General features: G+C 38.7%; 1 protein-coding gene across 1 annotated transcript; it reads right to left on the bottom strand.

Moving 5' to 3' along the window:
- Positions 1 to 2,077: 2,077 nt before the first annotated feature.
- Positions 2,078 to 10,544, bottom strand: LOC121393638. The gene is made up of 3 exons (XM_041562662.1): positions 10,305 to 10,544; positions 4,404 to 9,206; positions 2,078 to 3,345 (listed from the first exon to the last, which is right to left on the bottom strand). Exons 2-3 carry the CDS (start codon positions 8,427 to 8,429, stop codon positions 3,088 to 3,090), a joined length of 4,284 nt encoding a protein of 1,427 aa, XP_041418596.1. The 5' UTR covers positions 8,430 to 9,206; positions 10,305 to 10,544; the 3' UTR covers positions 2,078 to 3,087.
- Positions 10,545 to 10,795: the final 251 nt, after the last annotated feature.

A 10,795-nucleotide genomic window follows, 5' to 3' on the forward strand; every position in this document is an offset into this window, starting at 1 on the left:
TCTGGCATCTCAGACCTACTGAGGTTGTATATCAGTAAAAGGGAGAGGTACTTATCCTATTTGGTCTGTGCTGGAATTAACTCGAAAATCCAACTATTTCAGACTTTTCAGGCAAAATTTCTGAAAAATTCTGTATTTTTGGGGAAAATGCTGGAAAAAAAATCAAGCGATTCGGCAAAAATTCAGAAAAAAACTTTTTACTTAAAGTTTGGCTTTTCGTTCTACTACGCATGCGCAGCAAAAGGAAGAGGAGGACGGAAGAGAAGTGCTCTGTGGTGCTCACTGGTATAACCCCGGGCCGGTGCATTTTTCTGCTGATAGGAGCACCGGCCCGGGGGTTTCAGGTAAGTCAATTCAATAAATAGGGGGTGCCTAACATTTGGCACCCAAAGTGCAGGATGACTTTCCTTCTCCTATAATGTAGAGTGGTACTTTTCTAGACAAGTGTTCAGCTCAGAATCAGTTGCAATACATACTGCAGACTGCAATAGTATATGTAGTACACATTACTCAGCACCTGCAACACATGATAGTTTTAAAGGGTTGTTCACCTTTAACTTTTAGTATGATGTAGAGAGTGATATTCTGTGCTATTATAACAATTTGCAATTGGTTTTCATTTTTTATTATTTGTGCTTTTTGAGTTTTTTAGTGTAGCACTTTATTCAGCAGCTCTTTTGTTTGCAATTTCCGCAATGTGGTTGCTAGGGTCCAAATGACCCTAGCAACCATGCACTCATTTGAACAAGAGGCTTGAAGGTCTGAATAGAAAGATGAATAATAAAAATAAGCAATAACAATAAGGGGCTGATTCACTAAATTCGAGTGAAGGATTCGAAGTAAAAAAACTTCGAATTTCGAAGGTTTTTTTGGGCTACTTTGACCAACGAATGGGCTACTTCGACCTTCGACTACGACTTCGAATCGAAGGATTCGAACTAAAAATCGTTCGACTATTCGACCATTCGATAGTCGAAGTACTGTCTCTTTAAAAAAAACTTCAACCCCCTAGTTCGGCAGATAAAAGCTACCGAAGTCAATGTAAGCCTATGGGGAAGGTCCCCATAGGCTTGCCTAAGTTTTTTTGATCGAAGGATATTCCTTCGATCGTTGGATTAAAATCCTTCGAATTCGAAGGATTTAATCGTTCAATCGAAGGAATAATCCTTAGATCGTTCGATCGAATTTTCTGCACTAAATCCTTCGACTTCGATATTCGAAGTCGAAGGATTTCAATTCCTAGTTGAATATCGAGGGTTAATTAACCCTCGATATTCGACCCATAGTGAATCAGCCCCTAAATGTGTAGCCTTCCAGGGCATTTGTTTTTAAGATGAGGTCAGTGACCCACATTTAAAGCTGGAAAGAGTCAGAAGAAGAAGGCAAATAATTTGAAAACTATCAAATATAAATAATGAAGACCAATTCAAATGTTGCTTAGAAATGGTAATTCAATAACAGTTAACTTAAAGTTGAACCACCCCTTTAAAGCTAGAGACCCTGAAATGGACTTTTATTTTATACTTTTAGATTCCATTTAAACCAAATTTGGTCAAAAGCCTGGTATTAGTTGTATAGCTGTTGTATATCAGATATCATATTAATGTAAATGGCTAAAATGCTTAGGGACATATTAAAAATGAAAACCTTTAAAAAAAATGCTTAGGGAAGCACTTTTGCCACAAAGCACAAACTCAATTCGTGACATTAGATGATACGGCAGAAGATTGCATGCATTTAGAAAACTGCACTCACAAATGGGAATTGTATCAATACGACTGATAGATATTAGGAGCAGTAGGAGCATCTCAGTAGCAGTAGCCCCCTGACATATAATCACTGTCATTAGTTATTGCAGGGTTCTGGGGAAAATCAGACCAGACGTTTTACATAGATTAGGAATGTCCAACCTATGGGCCTTCATCTGTTGCTGGAATTAAATGTTACACTCTGCTTGTGAGCAAGCCAGGCCCGGACTGGCAATCGGTGGGTTCTGGCAAATGCCAGAGGGGCTGCTGTATGGTTCCATAGAAAGTTACCATAGAGTGGGCTGGTTGGGGGCTGTTTGGGCCTCTGCATACTTGGAATGGCAGGGCCTATGTTGACTCCCAGTCCAGGCCTGGAGCAAGCTCAATACAGGAATTAGATCCACAGCAAGAGGCTGAAGTGGGAATAGAATCCGACCTTGAATATGAATTGATATCTGGGTCAGAGAGTTTATAGGGAAAGAAATGTTGAAGGTTAAAGCCTCAGGCTTGGCCAATGAGCAATAGTGATGCCTGTCCCTTACCCACCAGCAGCTCCCACTGAAAAACACTAAAGAGCAAAGCTTGGAAGGAGAATCATTTGGACAAATAATATCAAGACTCAAGTGATATGGGATGACAGTGCCCAAGTGATGCATTTGCCCATGTATATGTGGAAGCACAAATAAGGTATACAAGGCAAATGTTCCATTGCTTAAGATACATACAGGTTTCCTTATACTACAGCTTCCAGCACCCTTTTGGTTGTCAGTGGGTGTTTGAGTTTGTAACAACTTAAGGGTAACTATGAAAATTTTAAAAGAAGAGGCCCGAAATCACATTTTTCATTAGCATCAGCTGGGCACTTTTAATAACTACTATTATTTAAATGGAAGTTCAGAATAAACTTCCTTAAGCAGAAGCCCTACATGTCTGCCATCTCAGCCTGCCTTAGAGGAGCTGTTGTTGAAATAAACCCAAACTACAGAGGATGATTAACAATTCTTTTTTTTAGATATCAGCGGATTATTAGTGACATCAGTAATTTCTAGTGGTGCGTTAGAAATTACTGATTCAGGCTGCAATCAGCCAATCAGAAGAGATAAAAATAGTCAGCAAATGAAATCATCATTGGGAAAAATATGATGGGTTGAGAAACTCAGAAATAAATTGTGAAATATATAAACAATTGTAATAAAAAATATTAGTTCATTATTGTTATTATTATATTATTATTAATAATAATAATACTACTACTAATAATAATAGCAGCAGTTCCAAGTTTTTACTTGAGTATTTCCAGTATATATCCATTTACTCCTCCTTAGTGATACAATTCCCATTATGAAGACTCACAAGTTTCTAGATCAGAACCAACTTTGTAGCTTATCTTGTCGACAAGCAAGAGCAATACCTTTATTGGGCCTCTCCTGGTTAGATATAGTGTCATGTGAGACATTTGTGTTGCCATTTCTCTAGTTACTTTTACAACTGTATTGTTCTCACCCTCCCATGTCTGAACATCTTCGGTAACAGGAGATTTATCGACTCTGCGCAGCTTCCCTCTCAACTGGAATTCAGGGTGCAGCGTGAAGTTAATCTGTTTGTTTAAAAAATAAACAAAATAAATATTTCTACTTATGGCTTAAAGGCTTAAATATGCCTTTATAATATGGATCAATGAATGGTGGCAGCTGGGCTTATAAAAAAGACCGAAGATCTAGTGGAGGTGATGTTTGGCTGAACTGCTTAGGACAGGAGTAAGGATGTAAGTCGAGTAGGAAGCACACTTCTATGCTCAGTATGAATAGTAATATGCAGGGTGATAAGGGTTGTAATTTATGTCTGTCTGTCTGGACATAATATCCATTTGATCAATGAGCCTATAAACAATTTGGTAAATAGTAAGTTACCTTGATATGTTATTGGGGCTTGCCAATATTATGATCATAACTTTGTAACTAAAAACCCAAGTTTCTGAAAATACATTCACTTGCATATACACTGCATTACTTGTCAAGCAGGGCACCAGGGAATGTACATTGATCAATCTCCTCTCTTTTGTATGCTTGTAGGTAATTTGGCCAGATCAGACGCACTTCCATTGTACTCGTATATATTTTACTTGCTCTCACAACCCCCCCCCCGTATAATATCCATATGCAGATGGGAAGTGATAGGCTTTGCACTGTTGTACTTCTTGCATTACATTATATTGTTTGGACCATTCACATGGATCAAAACAATAAGGCAAAATCACAGGGGAAAAGAAATGAAAAAGACACAGTGTTGGTCAGTAACATAGCTTAATTATGCAGAACGGGACTTCCAGGTAATGGAATGGATGAGTGATAGTCAGATCTAGCTGTAGTGGGTTGAGAGTGACTAGGATCCTAAATCACTACATACCTGTAAAATTAAACTGATCTGCCACTTAATCATTGATGAACTGTATTTTATGCTCCAAACACAGCTTTTTTTGCTGTAGCTAAAATGACCAGAATAAACCTTCCAGTTGTACTAAGGGGGATAAGTATAAAGTGGCCCTGAGAGTTTATATTATTGCCCTTTCTTTTCCAACATAAAAAAAACAAAGGCCAATACATGCTGCTTGGCAAAAGTCTATTCCGACTCATCAAATAGAATGCAAGCAAATACCTGTTTTGGTTTCAGAGTAGCAGAGGATTTTATTTTCTGCCCTGTGCCGGGCTCTAATAATATTTTATTTTCTACTGATCCTTGGCTTTTCTGATCTGCAGCATTGATAGTCATTTTTATCTTCTGCTCATTGCATTTAGGTTGCAGTCTCTTATTGTCAGTCTCTGGCAATATTGTATTGGCTGTTGATCCTTGCCACTTCTTTGGTGCTAGAATAGCAGGGATTTTTATCCGCTCGCTGCATGCAACTTGTGGTTTCCTTTTCACACTCTCTGACTTTATGTCATTCATTTTTGTTTTGCTCTCATGGAATTGATCCTGGGGGTTTTCATCTCTACTCTCTGGAAATATCTCATTGGCTGCTGTGTTTTGCAATTTTTTGGGAACTTTTATAGGTTGCTCATCGCACGGGGAGGCTTCCATCATCTTATTATCTACAGTTTCTTGACATTGCTTTGGCGCTACACAGAGTTTGTCATTTGCAGAATACTGTTGCTCCCCATCAACTACAACAGGTATATTCTGACTCTGTTCTTTATCAACTTCACACTGCTGTCCCTCCGTAACATATTTTTCAGATTTCTTATTGACCGTTTGCTCTTTTTGACTACTGGATGCCTGAAATGGTTTTTCATTGTCATTTTCCTGTTGGACCTTAAAGACTTTTGAATCTTTTACCTTCTCTTGAATCAGGTTTTTTGTTTTGGCTTCATTATACTGGGTTCCTTTAAGCCCTGCCTCAGTGGTTATATTCTTTTCGTCCATAATAGACAAAATATAGTCATTCGTTTTGCCACAAACTGTAGTTTCCTCATAAAGTGTATTGATCAGTCCCCAATTAATATTGCTGGCTTTATTGCTGGAAGCTTTTCCACTTTCCTCCAAAACTGCCGGTGGAGTCATTATGTCAGTATTTGCTGAAATTACAGATGCGCAGTTTTGTTTTTCATTTTTAAGTGAAGTTAACATGCTGGCCACTGGATATTCTGGCTCTGAATTGATTTGCAAGCATTGCCTGACAAATGTTACAGTTGCAGCATCAAGTTGTGCATCAGACTGAAGTTGTAAAATTAATTGCTGAGCCTTCGCCGTCCAGTTCAATGACATGACCTCTAGCCTAAAACTTTCCCACTGCTGTCGATGTTCCAGAAGTTCCCCAGCTCTCGTTACTATATCAGACGTAAGAAATGTCAAATGTTCTACCAAAAAAGTGGATTCTTCGCTTTTTGCATGAAGAGCAGTTTTTACAGATTCTTTTACTAGTTTCATATTTTCAACCAGTAGACGGGAATCCTGTGCAAATGTTACTGTTGTAACTTTATCTTCATTACCCTGTATGCTAGCAGCTGATACAACAAAGTCCACTAAACTTTGCACTGAGCCACATTTTCTCTTGTAGTTGTTTCTTATGTGATAGGCGAGTAATTGCATCTTCATAGCCACCTCTCTCTGAATGAGTGCATAGTCCACCAACAAGCACGCAGCAGGATTAGTAGAACTATTAAGGTCATCTCTTATTTTTAGGATAGACTCTCTCAGTGATCCCAGGGCTTCCTTTAGAGAACCAATATTATTCTTTGCATTCCCTTCCATGCATGTATTAATAAACAATGCTGCAGCTTCCTCAAGCCACAAGGATGTTTCACAAAGCTGTATGAAGGTCTTACTACCAGAAATATTTTTCTTTGTTAAACCTCTAGGTTCAGACATAAATAAGCTATCAAACTGTATGAAATCATCAACGTGTTTGAGTAAATGTTGAACAGTAATGGACCACTCAAGGCAGCTATGTTCCAGATTACTTTTATCTGATAGAAACCTTGCTTTACAAAGGAGTTGGTTTGACCTTATTTGGGCCTTCGTCATTTGAACCTGAATTTTAGCAACATGTTCGTGTTTTCCAGAAACTGCACCTCTTGTGTGATCCCCCTGACCAATGTTCAAAATTTGGTTTATTAACTGGACTATTGAAGCCAAACTCTGCATAGTTCTGCTAAAGATCTCCATATTGCAAGGAATATCCACCTTTGCTGATGAGCAAAATAATTGACTAGAAAATGTATACCAATAATTTGCTGATACTATAAGACAATTTTTTATTTCTTCCAAATGATGTGAAACAAAAATAGCTGTCTGGATAAGTTTATCCATGCTTAAATCCCCCTTGGCAATTACTTCTTGGTTAAACTGAGCAAAGTATGGAATAAGGGTTTCAATGTCTTTGTACTTTATTAAAGTTGTGGACACAAGCGGATCCACAAAAGGAATTGCCACCTTGGCTAATTCAATATGAGAGTTTGCCATTTCATTTAAAGAACAACAATAGTTTGAAATCTTTTCAAGATCATTTTTCTTTATTGCTGATATAAGTTCATTTATTTCAGGCTGTACACTTAAAAGTAATTTGTTAACAGAGTCTAACTTATTCTGCTTTGCATGTTTTGATGGAACCCTTAAAGGAAGAGGCTTGCTTAAATAGCTTTCATAGAAAGGGGAAGAGCCATTGCATTCATTATCAGTTTCAGCTATGTCTTCTTGCAGATCCTGAGCTTCACTGAAAATAATACTTTTTGGTTTCTCAGTAACTGGATGAACTTCAGTTCTTAAGGGACAAAGTAAGTCTGGATGTTTAGAACCATCGACTCCCTCTTGCACTTTGTAGATGTTGTCAAGCAAATGTTTCATTTTGTCTGCGAACACCTTCTGAGACTTTGCACACGAAATCTCTTCTGTACACTTATTTATTGATTTCTTTGTTTCCAGCATAGAGAATTCCAACTGGCGTACAAAAACTCTCAAGCCATTTCTAAAAACTGGATCCTTGCTTTGATCAATGTATCGATTAGTAAACTGCACAATATGTTTTGTAAGACTGCAGATGTCATCAGCCTGATTGCGAAAGGCTTCCGATTCTTTCCTCCTAAATGACTTTTCACAGCCGTGTATCTTGTCCTCTATCTCATGTATACACAGATCTAGGAATTTGTGTACAGTCACAATCCCATCAAGACTGGCCAGTAAGCTTTCCGTAGCCTGAGTCCATCTTTGATATATGGACTGAGCCTTTTCAAAGAATTTCGTTTCATAATTAATTTTGTTGTCTAGAATAAAACAAATAACTGCATCACGTACTGTGCACAAAATATTTGTGGAATTTTGTATTTCTTTAATGATGCTATCATTAGGACATTTTGCTAAAACAAGACCTGCTATTTTTAATAACTTGTCAGTGTGGTTTTGAAAAGTCTGGAGAAGAAGTGGGAGGGTTTTTGAACCAAAGAGGCTCTGAGATTGAAAGCCAGACTTTTTATTGTTCTTCATTATAGATTTTAGCAGCCTTTTTAACGGATCATGAGAACCAGTGAAAGCATCTAGAAACTGACAGAAAATTGCAGAGACCAAAGTCTGATTTAGATTGACCATCTCTACTTTCATTTTGTTGGATATCTGCTCTAATTTGCGTTGCATTGTTCTTGGGCATAGTCCTTCAGGTAGGCAGTCGTTTAACTGATCAGATACATCTTTTCGAAGCTCCAAAAGTTGTTGACAATGTTTGACTAGCCTTAATTTTATAACTGGTCTTGAACAATCGGCTACAAACATAGAGTAGAAAATGATGCCCCCAACAAGAAAGTCCAAGTCAGAGTTGTGTAAATGAGTAGGATTTGGATTGTTTAGTATCTGAAGTAAATTGGACATCTGCCGAGAAAATGTTCCCTCTGCCTTTAGCTGCTCTTGTTTGATTGTCCCGTTGGTCAGCATAAGCCTCAGTTCTTGTACTGTTTTTACAGCTAAGTCAAATATATACAATCTTGAAGCAATGATTTGCTCATTCTGTGGATGCATCATATCGCTCTGTATTGCTGTGTATAACATTGGTACACATTTTTTAAGATTCTGAAGTGTTGAAGATAAATGTTCCTGATGTAGGGAATGCTTGAGCTCAAGAATTCTTCTTTCTGTCAAAGTATTAACCAAGAGCAATGCTTCTGCAAATTCCCGGAAAGAAATCAGCAGATGTGACATGTTGTCAGCTGCTTGTAGAAATGCTAAGCAATCCAGAAGCCAGTCTGTAGCTTGAAGGATCTGTCTTACTGCTGCGTCATCTTCTAACTGGAGTATCTATTGAAAGAACATACAGAGCAGTAACTATTGTGTATGGAATGTGGGACATGTAGGTCCCTCACAACCCACACTTAGGAGCAAATGCTAAACCTGTTATCTCAAAAGCTTTCACTGCCCCCTTGCAAATGTATATTAAATTCTCCTAGAGCCCTAGAGCCACATTCACAATTTTCCATAGTCTTAACCCCACTCACTGAAATTAAAAAATCTTATGATTAATTGCATGAGGTTCATAAAGGCTTACATTATAAAATAATTTGCTAATACAACACAAGATGTTCTTCATTAAATCCACTGATCAAAATATTTAACAAACATTATACTGGTGTGCTCACTGTTTTGAATTTCTGACTACCTTGGATGCTTTAGTCATAATTGAGTCAAAGGAGAATATCTCTAACGCTACTAAATATACCCCTCAGTTTATGCATCCAATCCTGTTGAACATCTAGCTTTATGAAGGGAAATAGAGAAGCATCTGTTTTGGTACATACCTTTAGGGTTCCTAGTAGAACATTCTGTGCAGAAATTATTAAGTCTTCTTGGTGCTTCTGAAAATTTGGCTGAATGTTCAGTTTCTGTGTTGCCAATAAGATATTCTTCCCAAAAATCAGCATTGATTTAGATGCTATGTCCAGCTCTTTTCTTAGAATCCCGTCATCACATTCTTCACCTAGTCTGTATGAAGATACATGTTCTGTTTATCAGTCCATTGTATCCAGGGCCGGCTTTAGAAATCATGGGGCCCCGTACAACAACATTTTCTAGGGCCCCTGGGCCCGCCCTCTTAGCCCCACCCCAGATCCCGCCTACCCCACACCACAGTAAAAAGGCCACACAGACAGTGCTAAAAATGGTAAACACCACCCACACACAAGTTATATAAAACCATTGAGGTCAGGGCCCCCTTAAAGGTTAAAAAAAAATAATTGGTGCCAGGGCCCCCCATAAAAGAAAAATTGGGGCCCCAGAGAATATTTTTTTTAAAAAACATTGGTGGTCAGGGGCCTATAGAGTATTGAAATAATAATTAGTGGCCAGGGGTTTAATAAAATAAAAAGAACACATTAGTGTTTTCATGGCTTTAGGTATTTTCGTGGCTTCAGAACTTCAACCTCGCCTCCTTTCGTGGCTTCGGGTCTTTTTGCGGATTCAGAACTTCAACTTTCAGCACAGCTTTGGTGCTGTCAAGGGGGGTATTTCGAAAAGTATACCACTAGGGTTGCCACCTTTATGTCTGGCTGAGACCGGGCGGGGGCGGGTCAGTGATGTCAGTTGGTGTGTCTGGGACGTCAGTGGGCGGACCTGTGATGTCAGTGGGTGTGGCTATGATGCGGCGATCAGCGATTGGTCGATCCCCGTGTCAATCAAGGGAATCCCGCCTGGTTTTCCTTATTTGGAAAACCGGGCAGGAAGTATAGACCCGGGCAGCCCCTCAAAATACCGGGCTGTCCGGGTCAAAACCGGACAGGTGGCAACCCTAGGTACAACAGTACCCCCTGATGGGGGCCCTGATTGTATCACACATTCTAGGTCCTGCCTGTGGTACTTAGGTGAAATTAAATAAATGATTCATCATATCACATACTTAATAAGAATGCCTCACAACCATTACCTGACTGAGCTCCATCATACTGTTCTGCTTGTATTAAAATATACCTAAAGTAGATGACTTGGGGTAAATGGTTGTCTAGGAAGGATGAGTGGGGGGGCACTAGTTGGATTTTTGCTCAGGGCATACAAAGACATAATATTGGCCATGCTGATTACCATTACCTGGTGGCTGTGTAAGCAAAATGTTCCATAGCTCTGGACAAGTCTTTAGCGGTGTTCTCAAAATCCACATTCTTCTCAGCAAATTCGGCTCCGTTACATTCAAAAGAAATGATCAAATGGCAAAGTTGGACGGCCATGGGTGAAATGATTTTGTCTATTGTTTTGGTGAGAAATACCGAGCTGATATCACAATAGGAAAAGGGATCCATTGTGTCTGTATCCTGCGGGGGGTTGCAGAGAAAGAAAAATTCAGATAATTTATTTGAAAAAAGTCTAGAAGAAAAGATAAAAACAAGTGATACCTTCATATGGTTAACTATATAGAAATATTACCTTAAATACCTTTTCTCATGATTGCACACATCTGCCTATGAAGTTCAAGGCTCAATGAGCCAATCCAACCAATTTGGTGTTGCCAGTAATGAGTATTGAGCAGTTACAAGCATTCAAATTAGCAAAATTACAAGGGTACCCAAATTTTTGCACAGCCA

Source organism: Xenopus laevis, chromosome 5L (assembly GCF_017654675.1).
Source record: "Xenopus laevis strain J_2021 chromosome 5L, Xenopus_laevis_v10.1, whole genome shotgun sequence".
Taxonomy (NCBI): Eukaryota; Metazoa; Chordata; class Amphibia; order Anura; family Pipidae; genus Xenopus; species Xenopus laevis.